The following is a 26,458-nucleotide window of genomic DNA, read 5'->3' as shown; positions in this document are numbered from 1 at the left end:
TAAATAAAACTTTCTCGAGGAAAGCTGTGTATTGCTTATGTCTCCCTTTGAAAGGATAAGCCAGCCAAGCGGTGGTGGTGGCACATGCCTTTAATCCCAGCACTTGGGAGGCAGAGGCAGGCGGATCTTTGTGAGTTCGAGGCCAGCCTGGTCTACAGAGCGAGATCCAGGAAAGGTACAAAGCTACACAGAGAAACCCTGTCTCGAAAAACCAAAAAAAAAAAAGAAAAAAGAAAGGATAAGCCACTGACTGTTTAGTATCAAATCTAGTTTTATTAATCTGTAACAAGTCGGCTTGCCTGCTATATTCCTCCATTCTGTCCCAGGGTATTGGTGAGGATGGTGGCTTCCTTTTTTCCCTTGGGGACTGAGGTATTGTCAATAACTTTGCCCCCTGCCAAGAAGCCTTGGGGTACAACAGAAAGCACAGGCATTAATGTTCTGCGGCTGCAGAGACAGGTTCATCTCACTAGGAGATGGGGACAGGACAGAACCTAGGAAAGGAAGGACAGAGGAGACACCCTGAATGCAGGAGTTGTCTGTCTGCTAAAGGTAGAAAGAGAAGCTGGTGGAGTCTAAAAACAAAACATCATTTAAATAGAGCATAGGGTGGGGAGTTGCGATCTTATTAGCCACTGATAACTTGCAGCACCAGGGAGGTCAAGGAGACAGTGTAGACACAGAAAGGTTCTATGCCAACCAGTGCAGCTTCTCCCTTTCTATGCCCTGCCAAGGAGGCTGAGGTTGGGGATGTTCCATCGTGAATACTCTCTTTACTCTGCCTTCTTGGGTACTCGGCCCATCTTGGTGCGGATATTTCGAAGCAAGAAGAAGACAACTGTGCTGGCTATACAAATCACTTCTGCCACCCAGAAGGCTGTGCTCCAGCTATAGTGCTTGGCGATGGTGCTGAAGGGTAACCCAGCCAGAAATCCGCCCACTGTTGGGGAGAGAAGAACCTGAGCCACATGTAAGGCTAAAACAGGTAGGCAGTTCTGTCTCTAGCAAGCCTGAGCAAGGCAGTGCCAGGAGGCAGCTATTCCAGGAAGTACCACTTACCATTTGCCATGAGTCCCACAATGGCATGAGAGGTGCCACACAAGTTGGGAGGTGCACTCTCATTGGCTATGACTCCAAACAAGGCAATGGGACCGTAAGAAGAGAAACCAAACACAGCTCCCAACACCAGGATCCAGATCTGCAAGGGCAGGGAGAGGTAGCATTGAGAATTAGCGCCCACAATTGCCTAAGGAGAAAAGAGTGCCTAGCCCTTAGTCAAGCTATAGTCAGCAGCCATCCTCACCCCACTCCCAATACAGCTGGTGATACAGATGGTAGTGAGCCAGCCCCAAGGGCCTAGGTGGACAGGGGCAGGGGAGGTAAGAGTCATCCCTCCTGAGTCGGATGTTGGCTGTTTCAGAATTTGTACAAGCTGGGCTGGTTAGGGGCAAGACAGGGGTGAGACAAAAGTGAGACAGACCAGGAGGAAAACCAGAGATCTTTAAGGCACCTCGTGCTCCGTAAAGCCCGTGAGCTCAGCCAGAGGATGGAGAGCAGCAGTCCAGAAAGCAGCGTCCTAGAGAGCAGAGGAAAGAGAAGAAAAGCAGGCCCAGAGTGGAGGGGGACACAGTGCCGGAGAGAAAGTATAAACAAACTGCACGGGGAGGAGGAGCTGGCCAGGGGAGAGAGTCCTGCTTTCCCTCCTTGTACCTGCAGCTTGCCAGGTTCTTTCTATTTACCTTGGGTGAGTCACTGGTCACTGTTACCCGGAAGAGGAACATGGATGCTGCCATGCCAGCCATCATGAACAGCAACAGGCCATGACGAGGGTTCCCATACATAGACAGCCCTGCCTACGGATACAGTGCCAGCCATATCAGGCCCTCCAAGCAAGGCAAAACACCCCCACCCCTGGACTCTGACACAGCAGGGCTATTGCTGACAGGTCTTTGGCAATCTGTCACAGTTCTTGGCCCCAGACAGCCCTGGGAGGCCCTGGGAGCTGCTTGGTGATCTGAGGCCAAATTCCACAACATCCCTTCCTCCACCTTGGGGCAGGCATGGGACACGTGCTAGGGAGCTGCGCCTAGTCCACTGCACCCCTAGTTTTCTTGGGGCAGAGGAGAAGCCGACTGAGAGGTTCTAGTTGTCTTTGCCATCAGTTAAAACTTTACCCACCCGTCTTATCTCCACATCTCAAGCAGATAAGAGAAGCCTGGGGTCATTCCTGTCTCACACAACTTCTGTGCCAACCAGCCCACACGCCAGGACTCCCATCCCTCCGTTAGGTAGTCCAGCCATGCAAGGGAGACGCAAAGGGCCTCTCTCCTGCTGACTCACCTTTGCCATGGCCCGGTCTGACAGATAGCCAGCTGCAATGCTGCCCACGAGGCCTCCAACCTCCAGGGCACTCATGTAGGAACTACCTGCATGGAGAATTGTGGGGAGACGGAAGGCAAGAAAATGAGAAGATGTTTCCCTACTGAGGTTGTCCCAAGATACAGAGTCGCACCTCCAAGGGTGCCCAGCCTCAGGGAAGGAGTCGGTGGATAAACGAAGGCAGAGCCTGGGTATCCCATCTGCATTGGCCCCTGTTCTTCACCCCCTTCCCTGTCCTCATCTTACCCACAAGGGCGGACTGGCCTCTCTCCTGGATAAGGAAGAACTGGCCCCAGTCTGTACAACAGGTCTTTACTCCAAAGACTACAAGGTAGCCAGTGGAGAGCACCCAGAGATAGGGGGACAGCAGCAGGTCCTGTAGGGTGCTGTCCTCCTTGGATGAACCTGGAGGTAGGAAGAGGCCAAATAGGATTTAGGCTCTGCTCCTGTTGGCCTGCCCCTACCACCACCACCATTTTAACCAGCTGCATGGCTAGTCTGGGAGCCACCAGGACTGACGTGACGGGTAACCCTTCAAACCCCTCTCTACCCTGCTGCAAAGGCCTCAGCAAATGATAGAGAAACTGAGGACTAGTACGGAGAGAAGAAGGCATCCAAAACACTTAAACGTAATGGGTCATCCAGAATAGAGAGGTCTGTGCTGCCAGAGAAGGCCCAGGATGTGCTGGCTTTGACTTAAGGGTAGAGTTTTACTTCCCCACCCTCCATTGCCATTCCTTCGCCTACGTCCTTTGACAAGCACAGTGCAAGGCTTAAGCTAATCATAACAAAATTGCGCCAAGTAAAGGGTGAATGAGGGTGCCTTAGGGGTCAGCTTGGCAGAGGCTCACCCTTTTTGCCCTTGGAGGGGGTAGGGTCCAGATTTCGGAGTCCAACATCAGCAGGTTCATTGTGGATGAGCAGCAGGCAGAGGAAGGAGACAGCCACGCACAGTGCCCCAGACAGGGCCAGGGTGCTGCGCCAGCTGTAGCTCTGGGCAAGAATCGTGGCCAAGATAGGTCCCAAACCTCCAGCCAGGTTCATGCTGGTTGACAACACAGCCCACCAAGTGCCAAACTGGGATGGCTCAAACCACTGTGACAGAAGGGGGCAGAATAGGTACCTGGCTTACAGTCCACACTGAGAGAATAGCTCAAGTGCGCAGACCTAGAGACTCCAATTACGGGGATGAGGGATAGAGCGCTTCTCCTTGGCAGAGCCAGTTCCCCCATCTGCCACCCGATCCCACCACTCTCAGGCTCCTAAAATATCCTGACAAGCGGCAGGAGCTGGCAGAGACCTCCTAAGAAACCTGCTATGGGTTGGGGTGAGAGGGGTGTGTAAGAAAAGGGTGTTCCCAAGTTCTCATTAGGTCCCCTCTGCCGCTCCAGACAGGCTTGTGGGATGCACTCACCTTCCTCAGGATCTTCCCACAGGGGGGCCAGCCCAGCCCCTGTGCCAGGCCATTAAGAAACCAGAGAGCAGCAAAGACTGGTACTGTGGAGCTCCAAGAGAAGACTACGTTGACCAGACCGACCAGGAGCAGCCCAGAGGAGAAGAGCCAGCGAGCGCTCATCTGATCAGACAGTACCCCACTCACAAACTTGCTGATGGCATAGGCTGCCGACTGGCTGCTGGTGATGAGCCCTGCAGCAAAGGGGAGCAGGGAACAGGCCACCTGAGCGGTTAGGGACGGGGCAGAGGTACAGGAGGGGTGGAGGAAGGCAAGGGGTCAGGTGGGGACAGGTGCTTGGCAGGGTGAAAGGGGTTCCTTCCCAGAGCTACGGCAGGACCCGTGCTGCAGATTTGACACTTTCCTGCCCGCTGAGCCATGTATCATAGGCCCAGGCTGACTTGGGACTTCTCAGCCTCTTGGATAATTCTATCTTCTGCAGCTGTCTGAACTAGAAGGGTGATGTTTTCCTCCCGGGAATTTGCATTTCCCACCTCACCCTGAATGCCACCTGAAGGCCCCAAGAAGTTCTGTTGCCCCGCCATGTCTGAAGGTGGAGGGAAGGGCTCTAGAGCGAAAGATCTTATACCTCCTGGAGGTAGCATGCATGGCAGGCCACATCAAATCGTGGGTGCTGCCTTCCCAGTGCTCACTAACCTGCAGGTATAGCATGCACCCACAGAGCCCCCCTAAATGTGCCTCCCCCGTACATGTGGGTCGCAGGCATACACACCAGATAACCAGCTAGCCTCAGTCCTTCACCCACACCCATGCACATGGAGCTCAGCCTCTGTACTTGGTACACGCTTGACTGACTCTACATGTACACTTCATGCTTGTACATGCCACACTCCAAACAGCGTATCCCACGGCCCACTCACTCCCCTCCCCTCCCAAGGCTTACCCAAATCATCCTTGTCCAGAGCAATCTCTACCACCAAGGATGGCATGACGAAGGAGAAGGTTTTGCGGTTAAAGTAGTACAGGCTGTAGCCCCCAAACATGGCTGCGAAGATGACAGCGCGATAATAGCCATAGCCTTGGGCCGCCATGGTAGAAGAAGCGGGCCCAGCAGGCCAGGTCACGGTGCTTCTGAGCACAGCCTCTTGACTGCTCCTGCTTGCCGCTAGCTCTCTTGGTGCCCAGATCTGCTGAGCTGTGTTTTTCTGCTCCCTCCTCCACCCAGGCTCTTTATAGCTGCCTTCTGGACAATCATTAAGCCTGGGGCAGCAACTAGGGAACCCAGTGTCCTGAGAGAGACCAGAAAACAGTGGATTACTGAAAGCCAAACTGGGGGAGGAGAGGGGTCCCCGAGGGAGGCGTGCCTGTCCCCACAACTTCTGCCTTTCCCTCCTCTCCCATGTCTTCTTGCCTGTGAAATCAGCTGTGATTAAAGGTTCAGCCTAATTACTTTTGTCTGCCTGAGCCCAGGGGAGGCAGGGGTAGGATGAGCAGAGCTGAGCCCAGTACAGCCCTACTCCCTTAGTCAATGAACTTTCTCATTCACTCAGGTTCAATGAAGGTTCCAGGTTGCCAGGCATCATGAAAGGCGCTAGAATGGTTTTACGCCCAGTCTCTTTCAATCAGTACCCTAAAAACCCCACTTCTGAGCCTTCTAGAGCTGACTGCCCCCAATGCTTAGCACACAATGGGCTATAACTTTGCTAATAGGTATCCCCTTTATCGTGGGAAACATTCTATGACCCCCCTCGTGGTGGTCATAGTGAACAATATGTACACTTCCCTTATATACACAATGATAAAACTTAAATATATAAATTAGGCCTGGTAAGAAATTAATAAAACAAGTATAGCAATGCACCATAATAAAAGATTCTTTACGTCTATTAATGGTTTATTTCTGGAATTTCCCATTTCATTTTCCCACTGCGGCTCGCCTCGGTCACTGAAATGTGCAAAGCACAACAGTGGATAAGAGGAAGCTAAGCTGGATGCAGTAGTTGCAGAATTTTAGCGGGGGGCAAACCCCTCAGTTCACTGTGATATATAGAAGGCGAGCTAAGGGTTCAAGTCTGGGTAAGAGCCCTCGGAACTGCCTCTGGGTCCCTATTACCCTGCGACATCAGTCAGGCTTCGGTCCCGCGGGAGTGTGAGCACCGCAGCATGTCACCGCGGCTTTCCGCTCGGCGGAGAGACCGCTGGAGCAGGAGTGGGCGCGAGGGAGCCGCACGTAGCCTCGGGAGGCCCCTCGCTTTGGCGGTCCAGGGTTGGCCTGTCAGGATGGGCAGGCGGCGCTGATCAGCACCTGCTCTGCACCCAGTGTCCTCATGCCACCCGGGACACCCGACTCCAGGCTGGGAACTGCGGGTCCCAGAGACAGGAGCAGGCGAGCGGCGGTAACAGAGCGCTGCAGCCACGAGGGCGCGGCGTCTGCACGACCGCTGTCCCTGGCCTGTGGAACTGTCGCCATGCCGGAAGGGCAGTTACAGGGACAGCCTCCTCCGCAGTCGGAAGTCAGGGGAGCCCCAAAGGCCCCAGGATTGCCCTCCGGTCCCGCCCTCACTGGCGCCCCTCCCTCGCATGCCACCCCTACCTGGACGGAGGCGGTAACCCCACTAGGACGGGGGCGGGGCTTGAGGAAGGCTGGTGCGCACGCACAGAGGTGGGCGGGGCTCGGCTTAGCCTTGCGGCTGACGGCTGTCGCCCTGGGATTGAAGGCGTCATCCTGCCTGTTACGCAGCTCCCTGCGTAAGGACAGCGACGCTTATAGGCTGAGCACCACATGTCCCCTTACGTTCCACCGACCAGTTTCTATAGCGTGCCTCCAGTTACCGTGCACATTCAGAAAACTAAAATAATCCCTGCTTGCAGGGGCTTGGTATTTTCTCTAAGAAATAAAAGCAATCTACAGCACAATTGGTAATTTTACATCGTGGTCAAGCTAATGGGAATAGAGACAAAACAATATAGCCCTAGCACTTAAAAGACACAATCCTGACTAAACTTTGGGTTCTTTTAAAATCTTTCTATTGGTCATGTATGCATATGCGTGGCGGGAGTTTGCGAGCATAGGTGCAGAGGCCAGAGGGCAGTCACGGGTGTCATCCTCCTCCAGGATACTGTAACTTCCTTTGAGACCAGTCTCTCATTGATTAGGGTAGGCAGCACACCTGGCTATTTCTTTTTCATATGGGAGCTAGGGATGGAATGTAGGTCTGCTCAAACTCTTTACCATCTGAGCCATCCCCAATCGCACATTCTAATCCTTGAGCCACGACTTTGTGGAGACACGGTTATAGCCCAGGCGAGCCTGGAACTCTGGGTGATCCTCCTGCCTCTGCCTCTAAGTATCTAGGGTTACTGACATGCCTGTAACCTGACTTGGATCCAGCAGACTAATAGTGGCCTTGGGCAACTGTTCACTGTCAGCTGCCAACCTCAGACCCTTTAGGGGCTCCACAGATGATTTGCATGAGAGAGCAGGAAAGTTAAGCCTGACCTGGACCAACTGCAGTCTCAACTACTCAGAAGGATGAGACAGGAAGTTCACAAATTCAAGGCCTACCTGACCTACAGAATGAGTTCAAGATTGAGAATGAATACTTTGGCAAGACCCTGTTAAGAAAAAAAAAAAAAAAAGTACAGTGAATGTATATCAGTTTAAGAAAAATGATACACTGTGTGTTCGTTCAACTGGTGGACAAAGGCAGGTTAAATAAATGCAAAGTAAATCCTCTTTGGAAACCCAGAACTCACTGTTCAGTATGAGGGGTTTTTTGTTCCTTTTTTTCTCCCCAGAGACAGGGTTTCTCTGTGTAACAGTCCTGGCTGTCCTGGAACTCACTTTGTAGACCAGGCTGACCTCAAACTCACTGAGATCCTCCTGCCTCTGCCTCCGGAGTGCTGGAATTAAAGGCGTGTGCTATCAGCCCTGGGCTTAATTTTTTTTTTTTTTTTTAATTAAGAATCCTCACCCTGGGCTGGAAAGATGGCTCAGAGGTTAAGAGCACTGACTGCTTTTCCAAAGGTCCTGAGTTCAATTCCCAGCAACCACATGGTGGCTCACAACCATCTGTAATGAGACCTGGTGCTCTCTTCTGGCCTGCAGGGATATATGCAGATAGAACACTATATACATAATAAATAAATCTTTAAAAAAATTTATTAAAAAAAAAAGAATCCTCACCCTGCTGTGTAGTAGTAGTACATGCCTTTAATCCCAGCACTTGGGAGGCAGAGACAGGTGGATCTCTGTGAGTTTGAGACTAGCCTGGTCTACAGAGCGAGTTCCAGAACAGCCAGAACTGTTACACAGAGAAAAACTGTCTCAAAAAAAAAAAAAACAAGAAAAAAAACAAGAAAAAGGAAGAGAGAGAGAATTCCCACCCAGCCGTGGAGGGGCCTCAGAACAGCTTAACCACACAGCTGCCATAACAGGCTTAGGAGCACAGACATCGATTCTGTGACAGGCTTATTGGCAGGCCACACCCAGATCCAGGAAAAGGCATAAGCTGACACCACCCAGGAATCCAACCAGGGATGGGGAAGTACCTATCATCCCCAAAATTCCAACCATTAGATAGTCCAGTCTAGCACACACCTATCTTTGTTTTACAGACACCCCTAGACAAATGTCAGCCAATCAGGGTCCTGGACCCTGGAAATCCCTTCACCCCAACTTCTGCTATGATAAAAGCCCTAACCTGCCTGGGCTCAGGGCTCTCTGCTCTCACTGCTGTGTGGGACAGACAGACCAAGCCCTGGAGCTTGAAAAAAGGCTCTTTGCTTTTACATTAAGGATTCGGTCTCCATGGTAGTCTTTTGGTGGTCCCCGAGATTTGGGCATACCAGATACAGGAGCATGTGTGTGTGTGTGTGTGTGTGTGTGTGCGCGTGTGCGTGTGGGTGTGCTGGAATGGGGGATTCCCTTAGTTAGGCATAGATGTGTAGTCCCAGCACTTGGAAGACAGATGGTTCAGCAATTAAGAGAACATACTCCAGAGTACCTGAGTTTGGTTTCTAGCACCCACATGAGGTGGCTCCTAACCACCTGTACCCAGCCCCTTTGGGTTCATCAGGCATCTGCACATAGGTATACATACCCACACATACATGTATCAAAAGAAATTTTTAATTGGGGGTGGAGGGATGACTCAGTGGTTAGGAGTACTTTCTTCGACAACCTGAGTTTGGATTACTGTACCTAGGCTAGGTGGTTTATAATCATCTAACTTTAGCTCCAGGGAATCTAGTATCCTCTTCTGGCTTCTACAAGCACCTGCATGAACACATGATATGCAGAGACATGCACACCTATGTATATGTGCACATAAAATAAAAATTTGGCTTTTATTCCATGTTAAAATTTAAGAAATAAAAAAACTTCTCTTATTTAACAGATGTGAGATGTGGGGACAATTAAGTGTATGTATTCCCTCCCCTTGTATGTATCACCCCTGTAATTACCACTCAGATGAAGAGATCTCTTTATTTATTTGGGGAAGTCTCAAACCTACTCTACAAAGTTTTAAGAATAATATTGACTTCTCAACAAATGTTAACACTGTAAAGTTTACCCAATTTCTCTGCATAAATATTCATAAATATGCCCATTACCAAGGCATATGAAAGCTGCAGGCATCATTAAACACCAAATTTCAATTTGGGGCCGCATATTACTGTAAAAACAAGGCTATTCTCCTATACAGCCACAACACCATTGTCACACTCAACCCAAGTCATGAGTGTGTCAGAAATGTAAGCATGTTGCCAAGTGGTGGTGTATACCTTTAATCCCAGCACTCAGGAGGCCGAGGCAGGTGGATCTCTGAGTCCGAGGCCAGCCTGGTTTACACAGCGAGTTCTTTAGATGGTCAGGGTTACATAAGAAACCCTGTCTTGGGGAAAAGAAAAGGGGGTGGAGAGGAAGCAAAACACATAATCTATAGAAAAGAATATTTTATTGAAACAGTTTCTCAATTAACAGTGGAACAAAGTACAATTTGATTCAAACCTGTCCAACCAGCCTGAACTGCTAATGAAAGAACTCAAACACACAGGAGGGGACTGACTACAGGACCTTTAGGTCCCTCTGCCAATGTGGCAAAAACAGGGAGGTGGGGTTGTTGGGGGGGGGGGGGGGAGACAAAATGACTGACATACCAGGTTTGCTTTGCCCCAGAAGTGGAGTAGCCCTAGCTCCTGCTCCAGGTGCAATACTGGAGGACAGGCACTCTAGACATGGGCATAACGGCAAGGGGCTTTCCCTCCGAGCAGGGTGCACTGCGAAGTTGAACCCTTACCCTCTTCCTTACCCACAAGCCTGCCTGAGAGTGAGGTGGCATTTTTACATTCACACCATGGTCTCTCTGTCCCTCAGTCTTGAGAAGGGGGCTCACAGTAGATAGCACGTTTTTTTGGTCAGCCCAGGGGGAAGAGGGAAAAAGCATGAGAGAAGGGGTAGGTGTCCCAGGAACTGGGGATAAGGATTACAAGTGCCTGCAGGATACTTGCATCCTTGCCAATCTCTCTACATACTTTCCTGGGCCCAAACAACCCACAGTAGGGGCTACAGGGCTTTCACATTCTCTCTCCTTCCATTGGGTAGTGGATTCCCTTACTTGCTCCCTGCTTGCTCTGGCCACCAGGGGTCGCAGGAAGCCTGAGAGCATGTTTACACAGTCCTGATGACGAAAGGCCGTGGGCTAAAGACCACAGCCCAGTGTATACTGGGAAGGCAAGGACAAAAGAGGTGAGGAGGAAAGGCAAGGGAAGAGAAGACAGAGGAGAGAGAGGAGAGAAAAGAGGCACTCAGGAACCAACGGTGGTGACTGAGGCTCTGTAGACACTGGCCCAAATAGGACACTGATTTTGTGGAACAGGAAAGGATGTAAGGATGCTCAGAGAAGACTGAGTACTCTCTAGTGTCGCAAAACACCCTTCCCACCACCAGGTCTCCACCAACCACTGGCGGCCATTCTCTCACTTACCCACAGGCAAACAATTCAGATATAATAGTGATTTTTCCCAAACACAGGGCCAGAGAGTAGGAGACCAGAGGGCAGAGCTGGGGACAGAACGAGATCCGGTTTCACCCATGGAGCTATTCCAGGACTGCTGAGCAGCCGCCTTCTGTCCCAGCTGAGAGAAGGAACTTGAACCTCTAATGGCAGGACCAACCCCAGCCCCAACCCTGATGTGTAATAAATAGAGGTGGTAGGAGAAGGGGCTGGAGGCAAGTGGGGAGACAGGAGGTGGGGTTATAGTTCGTCATTCTTCAAAGGCCGCTTCTGTCCTGCCGTCTGCTCTTTCTGTTCAGATTCTGCGGGATGGTGGAAAGAAGAGGAGAAGGCTGTTCTTCTCTTCCTCTGCAACCCTAACAGGCTGCCCAGCACCCCGTGCTTCACTCTTTTTTTTTTTTTTTTGGTTTTTCGAGACAGGGTTTCCCTGTGTAGCTTTGTGCCTTTCCTGGAACTCACTTGGTAGCCCAGGCTGGCCTCGAACTCACAGAGATCTGCCTGGCTCTGCCTCCTGAGTGCTGGGATTAAAGGTGTGCACCACCACCGCCCGGCCCGTGCTTCACTCTTACCTGCTCCAGGACCTCCTATTTCCAGAGGCTCCGAGTCTGCTGTTTCCGTAGCTGCATTTTAGAAGGAAAATGTCAGTCACTAAAGAAGTAAAATGCTAATACAGAGTATACAAATCCAGACAGTAAATATTACAACATGTGTGAGACACATTTAGGGTCTCTGCCTTTTTCTAATTTGTTTTTATTTTTCGAGACAGGGTTTCTCTGTGTTTTGGTGCCTGTCCTAGATCTTGCTCTGTAGACCAGGCTGGCCTTGAACTCACAGAGATCTGACTGGCTCCACCTCCCGAGTGCTGGGATTAAAGGCGTGCGCCACCACTGCCTGGCTCCTTTTTTAAATTTTTTATTTAATATTTATGGGTGTTTTGCCTACATGTATGCCTGTGTACTATATATGTGCCTCAGAGGCTAGAAGAGGGCCTGGCTCCTCTGGACCTGGAGTAAAGGCAGCTGTGAGCCATCCTGTAGGTGCTGGAAATACAAACTGGATTCTCTGCAAGAGCAGCCAGAACTCTTAAGCACTGAGCCATCTCTCCAGCCCCTCCCCCCTCCCATTTTTGAATTTTAAGTTAGATAAATTCATTTTATGTATGAGTATTTTGCCTGCAAATATGTGTGTATGTGTACCACATCTGTGCTTGAGTGCTTGATGCCTGCAGAAGACAGACGAGAGCACTGGACCCCTGGAACTGGAGTTACAGATGGTTATGAACCTGGGTCCTCTGCAAGAGCAGTAAGTGTTCTAACAGCTCAACCATCTCTCAGCAGCTTTGGCTGTCCTGGAACTCACAGGCTGGCCTCAAACTCAGAGATCTGCCTCTCCTGTGCTGGGATTAAATAAAGTGCCACCATGCCCAGAAAATCTTTGCTTAAAAAAACCAACAACCATGGGACAGCCCGGGGGTGGTGGTGCACGCCTTTAATCCCAGCCCTCAGGAGGCAGAGCCAGGTGGACCTCTGTGAGTTCGAGGCCAGCCTGGTCTACAGAGTGAAATCCAGGACAGGCACCAAAACTACGGAGAGAAATCCTGTCTTGAAACAAACAAACAAACAAAAAAAACAAAAAAAAACCCCACCACCACCAAAACCCCCAGGATGTATATGTTTTGCCTGTGCATATGGAGGACAGGGACTGACACAGGGCTTCTCCCTCATTGCGTCCTACCTTATACATTGAAGGAAGGTCCTCTCACTTGAATCCAGAGCTACCATCCATCTAGATTAGCTAGCCAGCCAGCTCTAGACAACTGTGTCCTCAACATTCTGGAGTAAGTGGGCAGTATGCCTACCTGGCATTTATATAGGTGCTGAGGATTTGAACTCTGATCCTCACTGTGCAATTAAACACTTTACCTACTGTCCTCCCTAGTCTGTCTGTGCCTTTTTTCCTTCCAAAGAAAACAAAACTCTTAATAACTTAAAGGCCACCCACAATTCACGGGCTGAGCAGAAATAGACCACGCTTGCCAGTTTGCCTGCCCCCAGATTAACGAAATGTCCCAATCCAGCTCCCCCACTTACCAGTCTCTTCTTTGTTAGGTTCTAAAATGGGCTTTGCCTCTTCAGTCTGACCTGGAGGGAACCAAGAGTTAGCCGCAGCCCAGGAGAGATGGGTAGCTTTTCTTTGCCCAGTGACTGGAGCCAAGCACCCTCTCCCTCACCTGCAGGTGGGAATGACCTTCTCCCCTTGGTCCACCAGCACTGGCATTGAGGGGAGGTTCTGTCCGGGTGCCATTCTTGTCCTTGGGCCGTGGTCGGGGTTTGGTGAACTTGGCCTTATTGAGGAGATACTGTACCTCCCGGTCCAGGGCCATCATCTTGGCCTCAATGTCTTTTGAAAGCAGCACAGGCTTCTCTGTGGCAGGAAGTTTGGCCTGCTCGGCCAGAGTTGTATTCTTCCAGGCCTGTGGGTGAGGCCAGGGAAGACTCAGCACTAGCCATAGATTTGGCAGGTGTCATTTTCAACCAGTTAAGGCAACTTCTGTTGACTAGAAATCACCCTGCCATCCTTAGCACCCCGGGGTACCAGTCACATGGTCAAAGTGATTACCCAGGTGTCATTGATGACTTTCTCCAATGTTGTCATCTCCACCTCAGTGAAGATCTGGTCCATCTCTGGGATGAGCCGGGCACCCCTAGAAGCCAAAGAGGAGAAGATCAGCCTGGGCCAGAGGACCAGAAGGCTGACAGAGAGGGGGATCATGGGCTCAGCAGGACTACACAAAGAAGAAAGGAAGCAGGGAGTACTCACTTGAGGAAAATGCTGGAGTGGTTGAGGAGATTATCCAGAGCTGAAAGTCGTTCTGGCCATTTCTTACGCTCTTCCACCCGAAAAAACAGCCCTTGGCATAGCTTTCTCAGCTCAGCCAGCTTCTCCTTCAACATCTGATGGACAGAGGAGGAGGAGAAGGAAGGTCGAAGAGGTAGCAGGAGCACCCTGGACCCAGTCCTGCATCTTGCTTCATGGTCTGACACCTCAGCTCTTCTTGCTCTGGCCCTAGAAGGGGAGACCAGCCCTCCCATTTGCCTGCCACACCCCAGGGGACCCCTCACCACAGTGGTGGCTCCGAACCCCTCATCTTCCAGCCAGTTAGAAGCGGCGCTGAGTTTGTCAGAGATCTCCTCCCGCTGTTCCTCAGTGGACACTTCCTGGTACTCAGGTTGGTAGAGCTTGTCCTAGTAAAGGACACAAATACACTGAGCTTTGGGGCAAAGATCGGAGCCCATGCCCCTAAGGGCAAGTTACGGAGTGGGGAGTGCTGCTGCCCACGGCCTGCTAACCTGGGTCTCAAAGATGAACGCTTCCAGGCTGTTGGCAGCTTTCTCCCTTTCCTGCTTCTCTAGGTCTCGGAGGGTCAAGTCCTCAAGTCTGCAGAATGCACAAAAGGCAGGGGTAAGGTGGGGTTGGAACTGGGAGCCCTTCCAGGATCGCCTTTCCACACCCACCCTGCTCACCTTCCACACACACACACACACACACACACACACACACACACACACACACACACACTGGGAGCCCTTCCAGGATCGCCTTTCCACACCCACCCTGCTCACCTTCCACACACACACACACACACACACACACACACACACTGGGAGCCCTTCCAGGATCGCCTTTCCACACCCACCCTGCTCACCTTACACACACACACACACACACACACACACACACAGCACTTACTTCTGCACAGAACGAGCCAGCTCATCCTCTGGCAAGTCTGGCAGGTCCAAGACAGCCAGCTCCACACCTATCTCCTCCACCATTTTCTGCTTCCGGGCAGGTTTCTGTTTTTTTCCTTCCTCAGGAGCTGGAGGGACACCCTCAGGCCCTGCCTGCCCCTTCTCATCTGGCTTCTGAGGGGAAAGAGCAGTGATGTCAGGAAAAAACATTAGCTGCCCCCTCCCCCAGGGGGCACGAACAAAGCAGCTCCCATTTACTCTTAGCCCTGGATCCCACGGTCTTCCTCTGCAGCTAGCTCACCTGGGCCCCAGACTTGTCCCCACTTTCTTTTTCTTCAGGTTTTTCTCCCTCAGGGGCTGCATCACCCTTCGGCTCAGCGGGTGGAGGCTGAGAGGTATCTTCCACGGGGGCTTCAGTTTCCTCCTTAAGCTCCCCCTGCTCTCCAGGTTCATCCTTGCTCCCCTCGGTAGGGCTCTCCTCTTCCTCCTGGGAGACAATTACAGAAAACCCAGAGGTTATATACTCCACTAGCTGAGCCTATGGCCATGTTCAGCCTTGACCATATCAGCTCCTCTGCTTGGAAAGGAAACATGGCTCATGATGAAACCTGGGGACAAGCAGATGACACTGTGGACAAACAGTCAGGGGCTGTTGGAATTTGCAGAAATACAGGTTAACAAAGGGGAGGTAGGCGAGAATGAGAACAATAAGCCTTAGGCTCTGGTAATGGCTCCATCTAATGGAGCAGGAGTAGAGCAACCTGTCATAGGCTGAGGAGAGACAAGATGAGGACCACTGAGGTCCAGTGAGTGCAGGCAGCTGGGATGCCCACCAGACTCTCCTGTTTGTCTACATTACCCCAACCCCTTGCTATTCACCAGGCTTCTCTGCCCTTACCTGGACAGAATCAGTACCATTCTCTTTGGCATCTGATGAGGAACCACCTCCAAACAGGCTGGAAATGGTGTTGCCAAGTTCTAGGAAGAAGGAAGCCCAGAGGTTCAAGAGGAAATCAAGCAGTGAACCCACTTCCTACCCCAACAACAATGCCATTACCTCCCCCAAGCACACATGTATGTTCACTCTCGCTTGCTCACACACACTTGCACACACACAGGAGCCCATTTGCATCTTACTGGTAAGAGTTGATTCTTCCTCTGGGTTGTCCTCCACCAGGGTCTCAAATACAGACTCCACCTATTTTGAAATAGGTTCAAATAAAGAGCTGCAGAGTAACCCACACTGTTTCATAAGCATGCTGCTTAGGCATACACTAGGAATACAAAATGACTTGCAGCCCTGGGGACTACTTTCTCTCCTTCCTTTTCTAAGACTCCTGGATGGCCACACCCCCTTTAAGTGCAGCCCTCTCAGGCCGGCTCTCTCTCCTCTCCTTACAGCCCCCCATGTCTCCACTTGGAAATGGACCACAGTTTCCCAGTGTGCCAGAAGATATTAACTCAAAATTACTCTTTAGAAATGGGCTTATCATCTCTGTGAGTTCGAGGCCAGCCTGGTCTCCAAAGCGAGTTCCAGGAAAGGCGCAAAGCTACACAGAGAAACCCTGTCTCGAAAAACCAAAAAAAAAAAAAAAAAGAAATGGGCTTATCTGCTGGGCGGTGGTGGTGCATGCCTTTAATCCCAGCACTTGGGAGGCAAAACCAGGTGGATCTCTGTGAGTTCGAGGTCAGCCTGGTCTACAGAGAAAGATCCAGGACAAGCACCAAAACTACACAGAGAAATGCTGTCTCGAAAAACCAAAAAGAAAAGAAAAGAAAAACCAAAAAGAAATGGGCTTATCTGGAGGCTGAAGAAATGGCTCAGCAGCTAACAGCATAGGCTGATTCTCCAGAGTACTCAGATATTCCCAGCACTGACATGGTAGCTCTAACTCCAAGTTCCAGAGGATCTGACACTCTCTTCTGGTCTCCTTGGGCATCAGACACACATATGATGAAACATATGTGCAGGCAAAATACCCATACACATTTTATTTTAAATTAAATTTAAAAAGCATTTTCTCAGCTGGGCAGTGGTGGCACACACCTTTACTCCCAGCACTTGGGAGGCAGAGGCAGGTGGATCTCTGAGTCAGAGCCCAGCCTTGTCTACAGAGTGAGTCCAGGACAGCCAGAGAAACCTCATCTCAAAAAACAACAAAAATAAAATTTTAAAAAGGGGGGGTGGGGTGAGGAGGTCCTCTGGGCTGGCAAAGTGGCTTAGCAGGTAAAGGGTGCTTACTCTCACCAAAGGTAAAAGGAGAAAAAAACCAACTCACTTCCCCTGGCCTCCACACACACCGTGGCATGCCTGCACCCCACCCTCCATCATATACATACACACTCAAAAAGTGTTAAGGGGTTGGAGAGACGGCTCAACAGTTAAGAGCACTAGCACAGACATACACTAGCACAGACATACACTAGCACAGGCAAAACACAGTTACAAAAAATCTGTATCTCTCTAATAAAGTTATAGTGATCGCTGGGCGGTGGTGGCGCCTGCCTTTAATCCCAGCACTCGGGAGGCAGAGGCAGGTGGATCTCTGTGAGTTCAAGGCTAGCCTGGACTACAGAGTGAGTTCCAGGAAAAGGCACAAAGCTACACAGAGAAACCCTGTCTCGAAATCCCCCCCCACTCTCCCCAAAAAAGTTCCAGTGATCATCAACATGTTCTGGCCACAAACAGCCCCATTGTTTCACTGTGTTTAAGGCCAAGATTCATTAGCTCTGCTCCCAAAATGCTTTGTGCTTATCCTATGAAACCCACTCTGGGAGGCTGGTGGGACCAAGGTTCACCACCCCTACCCTGATAAGGATTCCCGTTTGCTCTTACCCTATCTAAACTGAGCACCCCACTCTCATCCAGGTTGAAGTGGGCCTTGATGCCTTTGGACTCATAGTCGGGATATTTCTTGAAGCTCTCTCCCACACCTTTTAGCTTCACTGTGGTCAGATTCTGAGAGCCAAATACCCTGGTTAAGAAGGAAAAGAAGGGTTTGAGGAGACCCACTTGTCCCAACTCCAACTCCATACCACGTGGCCTACTGGCACAAGATGTCAGGAGCCCTACACAGGACACTCAGAAGGATGAACCCTCTCTCCAAGACAAGTTGTTCATACCTCGACCCTAGCCCACTCTCAGCCCTGTAAGCCCCACACTCCCCTCCCCATCCTTAGGTCATCCATCTGGCAGGCACACCTCCCACACTCCCTGGAGGTGCCATCCTGCCCCCGCCCCTCACCGAAGATCCTCAGGCCCCAGGAAGCCCAGGTCACCGTAGTTGATGTGAAAGTTGAAATCATGGCTGTAGCGGTTAAAGGTGATGACTTTGCGCTGAGGGTAGGGCCCCATTCTGGAGAAGAGCACACGTTTATTGTGCTTCAGACTTCGAACCCCAGGCTCCTCCTCCACCTCCCTTGTGAACTCCACCTACACAAGAGGCAAAGAGAAGGTGCAGTGGAGGACCAGGGAAGGTTCTGTGAGTAGGAGTGAGGGCACGGGATCTCTCTCGGTATAGAGAAAAAGGGACAGGTTGAGGTAAACAGAGATCTCACTAGGAGAAGCAGAGGGAGTATGTCACCTGCTCAGGCTTACCAGGATGGGGTACATGACAGCATCCCGTACAACAAATGGCTTCACCTTGAAGGCTTTGCTGAGAGCCGCTGCCTGGTACACAGCCCCCATGGCGGCTGCTTCATCTGCATTGATGTTCTTTCCTAGTTCCTCCCTAGGAGACACAAGCTTCAGCATCATCCACTGGGGAGTGGGCTCTCTCCCCTCATTCCTGCAGCTGCCCAGCCTACAGCTAGGCAGAACTAGACTCCGGGCCTACCTCCCACACCATACTCACTTGCCCACAGCCTTTAGCAGCACCTCTTGAACTTTGGGAACACGGGTGGCCCCGCCCACCAGGATCACCTGCTCAATCTCATCCTGCAGAAGGGGAAGGTGAGATGCAGGAGTTAATGCCCTTTCTCAGAACTGGCCTTTCCCTGACCCCTTGTGGGTGTCCTAGGCACTCCGGCAGGCACTCCTGCCTCCCCATGCCCTCACCAAGCTCATCTCTGCACTCTGGAGTGCCTGCTGCACAGGCCCAGGCACTCTCTCAAACAAGTCTGCGCACAATTCCTCGAACTCCCCTCGGGTCACTTTTGCCTTGAAGTCCACATCGTCCATCAGGCCCTCGATCTGTGGGAAGAGGAATCTGTTCAGAGGTTCCGACCAGATCCTGCTCTCTGGGCAAGAGAAGACAGAACTCAAGAAGAAAGGCTCTCCACCCTTGTGGAGAGGAGCCACTAGCCTGCCCTCCACCAAGCTCCTATGTGGGCACCTGTGCCATGTGATCAGCATTGGCACTCAGGACCGTTTTCAGACGATTGGCTTCCCGAAGCAGTTTGGCCATGGCACGTGGGTTTTCCCGAACATCCTTGGCTTTCTGGCCCTTGCGCTGCTCATTGAAGAGCTTGGCCAGGTGTTCCCGCAGCCGAAGCTCCATCTCTAAGCCACCCAGGGTGCGGTCAAACCTGTTCAGGAAAGGGAGCAGGTAAAGTGTAAGAACATAGTCGAGGGCACTCGCACTGGCACAAAAGACAGCAGCCCTGTGCCTGCAGCTCTCTACAACACAAACAGCAATTCAGAGCAGCAGCTCATCTACCTACTCACTCAGCAGGCTGACTGAGGAGCCAGTGGAATGTGAGCGGCAAGCGAAGTGGGGAGAAGGGACGGTTTCCAAATGTCAAGGAGCTTACACTCTAAAAGACCAATAACACCCCAAAAGGTGAAATCACATACACGTTTTTGAAAAAGAAGCACTCAGGCTGGGCAGTGGTGGCGCACACCTTTAATCCCAGCACTCGGGAGGCAGAGCCAGGCGGATCTCTGTGAGTTCGAGGCCAGCCTGGGCTACAGAGGGAGATCTAGGACAGGCTCCAAAACTACACAGACAAACCCTGTCTCGAAAAATCCAAGAGGGGGAAAATAAAAAGGAAGCACTCAGCATTAGAGAGACAGAGGCAGGTAGGTTCCTTTGAGTTTGAGGCTAGTCTGCTCTACATACAAACTCCCAGGCTAGCAAGGGCTACACAGTGAGACCCTATCTCAAAATGAATGAAGAAAGTAGAGGAGGTCAGTGGACCACACACAGGAAGTCTGCACTACTCAGAGCAGCCAGAGAAACCTCCCCTGAAGCAGCACACTGGAACTGAAACCTCAAGAAGAGCTAGAGCTGACTAGGTACGGAAGAGTGAAGAGGCTGGACAGGCAGTGGGGGCACAGGCCTTTAATCCCAGCACTCGGTAGGCAGAGGTAGGAGGATCTCTGTGAGTTCAAGTCTGGTCTACAAAGTGACTTCCAAGATAGCCAGGACTGTTACACAGAGAAAACCTATCTTGGGGGGGAAAAAAAAAAGAGTGAAGAACATTCTAGACAGAAAGAAGAGTTTTGCTAAAGACCCTGCAGCAGGAAGTAGGAGAATGCATGGCAAGCTCTGAAGAACGACAAATATATTCTTTAAGAATAAGAGGAGCCAGGCATCATGGCTCATGTCTTTAACCCCAGCACTTGGGAGGCAGAGACAGGCAGATCTTTTTGAGTTCAAGGCCAGCCTGGTCTACATAGAGAGTTCCAAACAGCTAGAGCTGTGTAGTAAGACCATCTCCAAAATAGAATAAAGAGCTCAGCCACAGTTACAGGAGGCAGGGATCAAACAGGCCCAGCAAGATCACTGAAGAAATGGATTACTCTCATAGCGGTATTTCATTTTCTCTTTAGTGGTCCTGTGGACTGACTACAGCCCATGAACTGTAAGTCAGCCCCCATTGCTGAGCTATTGTCCCGACACCAGTATCTTAAGAGAACTTCCTACCTGAACAGTGAGGAGCTCAAAAAGGAGGTTCTAGAATTAAAGAGGCTTTGTTTTTTTCATAGGGGGTGTCTCATGTATTCCAGGTTGGCCAAGGACTCCATAAATAGCTGAAGATGAGTTTGAATTTCTGATCCTTCTGCCTCTACCTCCCAAGTACCAGGATCATACCTCCTTGCCTTATTTAGAAAGGTTTGTTTTTTAAATTTTGTAGGTCAAGAGACAGAGGCAGGACCTGCCAGAAGTTTTTGACAAACCTGGTCAACACAGTAAATTACAGAAACAGATAGTTCAGTAGCAGAATGCTTATGTCGTGTGTGTGTGTGTGTGTGTGTGTGTGTGTGTGTGTGTGTGTGTGAGAGAGAGAGAGAGAGAGAGAGAGAGAGAGAGAGAGAGAGACCCCAAGTTCAACCTCAGTAAAAGGACACAGGGGCAGAAAGAGAAATAATGACAGCAACAGGCATAACCTCAGTATGTCAGGAGACCCAGGAGCGACTGCACCTGACACTCAACCTGTCTGTACTCCCGTGGACTTCCTTACAACACGTTCAGGAAATTCCCTGCTTTGCAAACTCCCTAAACTGTCCCCTTCTCTCTCCTGCTCTCTCCTGCTCTCACTTCCTGTTTTGGGAGCAGCCTCCCACAGGAAACGATGCTGTGTCCCGGAAGTGTGTTCCTTCAGGGATCATAAAAAAGGCACCTGAAATCCAGGGAGAAACCACCTCCTGCAGTCTTAGAAACTCACCCGACGCCGCGGATCTGCAGCTGCGGCTGCATCCCAGCCTCCTTGGTCTTCACGGTTTGGTAGGTCACAATGGTGCACACGGTGCTGCCCGAGCCCATGTCATAGAACATGACATTCTGTGGAGACACCAAGGGCACTGTCACGGGAACCTTATTAAATGCAGGGTGCCTGTCCCCCTGCCTTCCTGGAGACAAAGAGCTGTCGTCTTTTTCCACAAAGCTGACCAACTCCAATGGAGACTGAAGGGAGGCGACTGCCACACTTTGCCAAGGGATGGCCATGCAAACAGGATGCAAAGCGGGCCAAGGACCCTGCATCCTCAGACTGAGCAACTGTGCATCCGGCCGCCCGTCCGGAGGCCTCCTCGGCTCACCTGTGCAGTGGAGTTGATATCTTTCCGGCGGAAGACGCCGTAGCTGAGGGCAGTGGCGGTGTTGTCGTTGATAAGCTGCAGCACCTTGAGGCCGGCCATCCGGGCAGCCTGCAGCACCGCTCGGCGCTCGGCCTGGTTGAAAAAGGCTGGCACGGTGATGACTGCATCTTTAATGGTTTGTTCTACGGAGGAAAAAGAGCAGGATCGCACCAACTGCAAATCGCAGACCAGCATCTCCAGACTCAGGACGACTGACTCTGAGGCAGGGAATTCTCTGGCTGGGGCCTATCTCATATACTACAAGGTGTTGACTGGCCTTCCCTGCCCTCTCCTCACTAAATGCCAGTAGCTTCTTTCCAGTTTGTGACAATCAAATGTATCTTCAGGCACAGTCCAATTGTCACTAAGAAATACAAGTGCCCCTGCTCGACAGTCACTGCAGATTTTCGGGGGCTCACTGCCACTGGCCCCATCTTGATACTCACCAGCAAAATCTTCAGCCAAGGAACGGGAGTAGTTCAGAACCATGCCCAGCACCTCCTCAGGGGAGAATTGTAGCTGCCTGAGAAGAGGAGGAGTTGAGACAAGGGAAGCCGAACACCAAGACCAATAATCACGAACAGGGAACACGTGCCAACATGGAGCCCAGGAGGGCTACTGAGACCACCTTCCCCCACTGGACACTTGACACTCACGGACTGATCTGGAAGCGCACAGTCTGCCTCTGTGGGTCAATGCTTAGCTCATGTTCTGGGAAACGTTTCCGATACAGAGCCACATGAGGGTTATCTGCCTGCTTTCCTAGGAGGTGCTGGAAATAACGGAGTGTAGCCTTTGGGTTCTTGATGGCCTGAGAGGAGAAGGTCCAGTAGGTTCTTAGGCCCAAACCCACCTTCGCTTGCCTCTTAACATCATCAAGATAGACAAGAGCCGGGCGGTGGCAGCGCACGCCTTTAATCCCAGCACTCGGGAGGCAGAGCCAGGCGGATCTCTGTGAGTTCAAGGCCAGCCTGGGCTACCAAGTGAGTCCCAGGAAAGGCGCAAAGCTACACAGAGAAACCCTGTCTCGAAAAACCAAAAAAAAAAAAAAAAAAAAGATAGACAAGAGACCAGCCTCTGGAGGAACCAGTCAGGCTGTGGAGCTCCTACTCACCATGCCTGCTGCGCTGTCACCTAAAAACCTTTCATTTTCTTTCAAGGTCACAGTCACTGGAGTTTTCCTCCGAGATTCCCTAAGGAAAAAAAAAAAAACAGCATTTGCCTAGCTTCCTGCAGCACGGTATGAACCTAGGAGCCTCCCGATCTCACAAGGGGCTCAGCCACCCAAGCCTGTTTTGGACACTACAAATTAGATACACACCCTTGACACAGATCTAGCCTTACTTGTTCAATACAATCTCCATGGGCACTCCAGGCTTGACAATGGCCACCTTCATGGATTCACTGCCCAGGTCCACAGACATCACAGCCAATGTGTCTGAAAGGAAAAGAGACAGTATGTTTATCTGTTAGTTCTCTGCTTCCCACACCGTCCTGGGTGAAATCAAATAAAGCAGTCTACGTTCTATGGAGAAACACGGCAAAGACAAAGAAAAAAGCCTCCATCCAGCAACCCCACACACGCGAGAAGGCACCTCTTCTTACTACTAATTTACTCTTCTTTGGATCCTTCTGCCAGGTACATACCGCTCAGTGCCAACAGGTCTGCCAAGAGGAGAGCCACCAAGGCCCAACAGAGTAGCCTCCTTGGCCTCTGTCTTCTTACTGTGGCTGCCATTATGACCCTGGCAGAGAAGGAAAAACACTTGTAACTGGATGCTCTGTGTGAAGAAGGAAACAGAACCACATCCCAGAACAGACAAGCTCAAAGATGCCTATCTGTTGCACTTTTTTGGCTAAAGGCAGAGCAGCCTGCACTCCTTCCCTTCTCCCCTGAGGAGTTTCAGTCATTCTCAACATCCCCCCCAAGTGTCCCACATTTGGGCCTGGGCAAAAGGGCCTGGATCCTTAGCTCCACCACATCCTTAGACGGACAAATAGGAAGGAGACTTGACCTGCTTTCTGTCCATGTAAAGGCAAGTAACTGGCGCACCACGGCACTGTGCGCGCGGTCAGACACCTGGAGCTGGGCCAGGGACCCCTTGATACCCGCTCAACTACCTCACACCTGGAGCTCCCCTGGTGGTGGGGAAAGCCAGGATGAGCCTGGACAGGAACTGGGAGGTGATGACGTTGGGGGTGGCTGGCATGGAAGGGCCTGTCCCCTCCTCTGCATCCCTTGAGTATTTCCCGACCCACCCTCCTTGCCCATCCCACTACTGGGCCCTACTGCCCACGCAGACGCGGTGCAAGCAAGCTAAGGTTACTGGCCGGGAGAGTGTTCACCTAAACCTCACCTGGCGAAGGTGGAAGATCCCACTCCCGGAAATGGATTCGGCCCACCCCGAGCTGCGAGGGGGCAGCCCAGCGACTGAACTGTAGGGCCGAAGGCACCGGTTTCCGTGCGGCCCTCGCTCCCGCTACCGGCCCGCCCCCGAAGCTAGCACACTGCCTCCCCTAGGAGCCGCGGCCCGGCTGCTGCTCCATCCTCACCCCCGCTCGCTCTCGCCTTCAGCTCCCGCGGCCCTGGCTCCAGGATCAGTGCGGCGCGGACGTACCCACACGGCCAGCAGCACGACCCCAACCCCAGGCCCTTCACAACTCCCCTCCGTTTGCAAACTGTTACAGTAGCCACCAACCTCTCCGCGGCGTCTCGCGCACCAGCCGGCCCCGGACGCGGCGCACGCTCATTGGCGCCTCCGCTGCTCGGCCCTGCGCCGCACACCTGGCCCCACCCCTGCGGCCCGGCGCGCGTTGCCATTGGGCCACGTAGTAGGCCCGCCCCCTCTCCGGCTCCGCCCCCGAGGCGGCCGCGGGGCCCGAGCACCAGTTAGAACAAAACCGCCGGCGCCGGCTGCGGATTGGGCCACGTCACGGTTCGCGGCCGGGTTGCTCCTCGCGGGACTTCTGCCAGCCTTAGTGCTAGACGCTTCGTTGCGGAGGCCCGATGGCACCCCGCGTGCGAGCAGGTGCTGTCGGGTGCTCCGATCTCTTCAAGTCGCCGGGGGTGTCTGCGCGAAAGAATGGAACTGCGCTGCACATTCGCTGCGGCGATGCGGAAGAGGCGCGTGCGTTTGGCAGCGCTATACTGCCCTGGGCTTTGGCTAGACACCAGAGGAACGCTGCATTACTCCAACCTTCCTGTCCCATTGAGGAAACCTAAGCCACAAAAATGATGTTCGCTGATGGGCCGGAGATAACCGTGTTTGTGACAGAACTTGGCTTCAACTCTGAACTCCATTAGTAGGAGAGATGATATTCTAAACTGGAACAAGACTTTATTTGACTATATTATGTACATCGTTCGTGTATTTCTGTTCCGTTAAGTCTTGTGTTTTCCTTTCTGTGTAACTGCTTGGGTCATAGAATTAAAGTTCTAGCCGGGCGGTGGTGGCGCACGCCTTTAATCCCAGCACTCGGGAGGCAGAGCCAGGCGGATCTCTGTGAGTTCGAGACCAGCCTGGTCTCCAAAGCGAGTTCCAGGAAAGGCGCAAAGCTACACAGAGAAACCCTGTCTCGAAAAACCAAAAAAAAAAAAAAGTTCTAATACACCCGTCTCCCCAGCCATTTTTCACTCCTCTCTCCCCTTTCTATTAAGTTTTGGTCCGGTAGAAATGCGGTCCTAGGAAAGTGCACATACTTTACAGCACCGTTCAAAAAAAAAATCAGTATTCAAGTGATATGTAAATTAAAAATACAGGGTTGGAATGATGGCTCAGCGGTTAAGAGCACTGATTGCTCTTCCAGAGGACCTGGGTTCAATTCCCAGCACCACGCGGCAGCTAACAACTGTCTGTAACTCCTAGATCTGACACCCTCACACAAACAGGCAAAACATGCAGGCAAAACACCAATGCACATAAAATGAAAGTAAATAAATTATTTAAAAAACAAATAGAAGCCAGGTGATGGTAAACATCTTTCATCCCATCATTCAGGAGGCAGAGGCAGATGGATCTTCTCACTTTGTAGACCAACCAGGCTGGCCTTGAACTCACAGAGATCTGCTAGCCTCTGCCTCCTGAGTGCTGGGATTAAAGGCGTGTGCCACCACCGCCAGACTTTTTTTTTTTTTTTTTTTTAAACAAGGTCCTACTATGCAGTGCTAGTCTGTATTGGACAGGTACTCACTATATGTGATGCCCAGATTGCAGGGACCCCCAAAAGACTACCACAGAGACCGAATCTCGTATGTAAAAGCAAAGAGCCTTTATTTCAAGCTTGAAAGTGGCTCTCTGTCTGTCCAACACAGCAGTGAGAGCAGAGAGCCCCTAGCCCAGGCAGGGTAGGGTTTTTATCATATTAGAGGTTGGGGTGAAGGAATTTCCAGGGTTCTGGACATTGTCTGGGGGTAACAGCAAAAAGGAGAAATAGGTGTGTGCTAGACTCTAGAATATCTGGCTCTTTTATCTAACCTTATCTAATGGTTGGAATGTTTGGGATGTCAGGTACACTTCCCCATCCCTGGGTGGCTTTTCCTGGATCTGGATGTTGCCTACTTAGTTTCTGGGCCACGAAGCTTGTCAAGGCAGCTGTGTAGTCAAGCTGTTTTGCCCTCCCCCCGCAACATGTAGATGAGTTTGGCTACTGACCATGAATTTGAGGCAACCTACCTGCCTAAGATTCTGCCTCTTGAGTGCTGGGATTATGAGTATGTGCCACTATGCCTAGCTTCTATTTTTGTTTTGATTCTATTTTGTTTTTCAGTTTTGAGGCAGGGTCTCATGTAGGCTCGCCTTGAACTCAGTCCTCTTGGCTCCACCCCTCCATTGTTTAACTGCATGGAAAAATATTTTGCTTCTCAACAGTAACTCCA

General features: G+C 51.4%; 2 protein-coding genes across 5 annotated transcripts; both read right to left on the bottom strand.

The window, feature by feature from the left end:
• Window positions 1-253: 253 nt before the first annotated feature.
• Window positions 254-6,509, bottom strand: Slc37a4 (solute carrier family 37 member 4). 4 transcript variants are annotated; one of them, XM_052758042.1, is made up of 11 exons: window positions 6,387-6,497; window positions 5,907-6,065; window positions 4,737-5,082; window positions 3,794-4,026; window positions 3,231-3,474; window positions 2,626-2,784; window positions 2,341-2,426; window positions 1,740-1,853; window positions 1,511-1,576; window positions 1,060-1,198; window positions 254-940 (listed from the first exon to the last, which is right to left on the bottom strand). In XM_052758042.1, exons 3-11 carry the CDS (start codon window positions 4,882-4,884, stop codon window positions 774-776), a joined length of 1,356 nt encoding a protein of 451 aa, XP_052614002.1. In that variant the 5' UTR covers window positions 4,885-5,082; window positions 5,907-6,065; window positions 6,387-6,497; the 3' UTR covers window positions 254-773. The 4 variants fall into 4 exon arrangements, with proteins under 4 accessions (XP_052614002.1, XP_052614010.1, XP_052614020.1 ...); XM_052758050.1 differs by lacking the exon at window positions 5,907-6,065 and having other exon boundaries at window positions 6,387-6,509; XM_052758060.1 differs by lacking the exons at window positions 1,740-1,853; window positions 6,387-6,497 and having other exon boundaries at window positions 5,907-6,326.
• Window positions 6,510-9,736: 3,227 nt separating this feature from the next.
• Hyou1 (hypoxia up-regulated 1) lies at window positions 9,737-24,397 on the bottom strand. Its single transcript, XM_052758125.1, is given in 27 exon segments — window positions 9,737-11,114; window positions 11,382-11,432; window positions 12,903-12,961; window positions 13,052-13,074; window positions 13,076-13,285; window positions 13,432-13,516; window positions 13,633-13,766; window positions 13,935-14,057; window positions 14,163-14,250; window positions 14,563-14,735; window positions 14,863-15,048; window positions 15,460-15,539; window positions 15,699-15,759; window positions 17,398-17,536; window positions 17,807-17,994; window positions 18,160-18,292; window positions 18,416-18,498; window positions 18,619-18,753; window positions 18,896-19,088; window positions 21,171-21,286; window positions 21,544-21,725; window positions 22,029-22,105; window positions 22,239-22,393; window positions 22,697-22,775; window positions 22,927-23,020; window positions 23,230-23,327; window positions 24,282-24,397. Coding segments are annotated over 26 exon segments (3,000 nt in total). The 5' UTR covers window positions 23,321-23,327; window positions 24,282-24,397; the 3' UTR covers window positions 9,737-11,052.
• Between the last annotated feature and the right edge of the window lie 2,061 nt (window positions 24,398-26,458).

The sequence above is a fragment of the Peromyscus californicus genome, unplaced genomic scaffold (assembly GCF_007827085.1).
Source record: "Peromyscus californicus insignis strain IS unplaced genomic scaffold, ASM782708v3 Scaffold_11__1_contigs__length_118956290, whole genome shotgun sequence".
In the NCBI taxonomy this organism is placed as follows: domain Eukaryota; kingdom Metazoa; phylum Chordata; class Mammalia; order Rodentia; family Cricetidae; genus Peromyscus; species Peromyscus californicus.
This window is presented reverse-complemented; position numbering and strand designations above follow the sequence as displayed.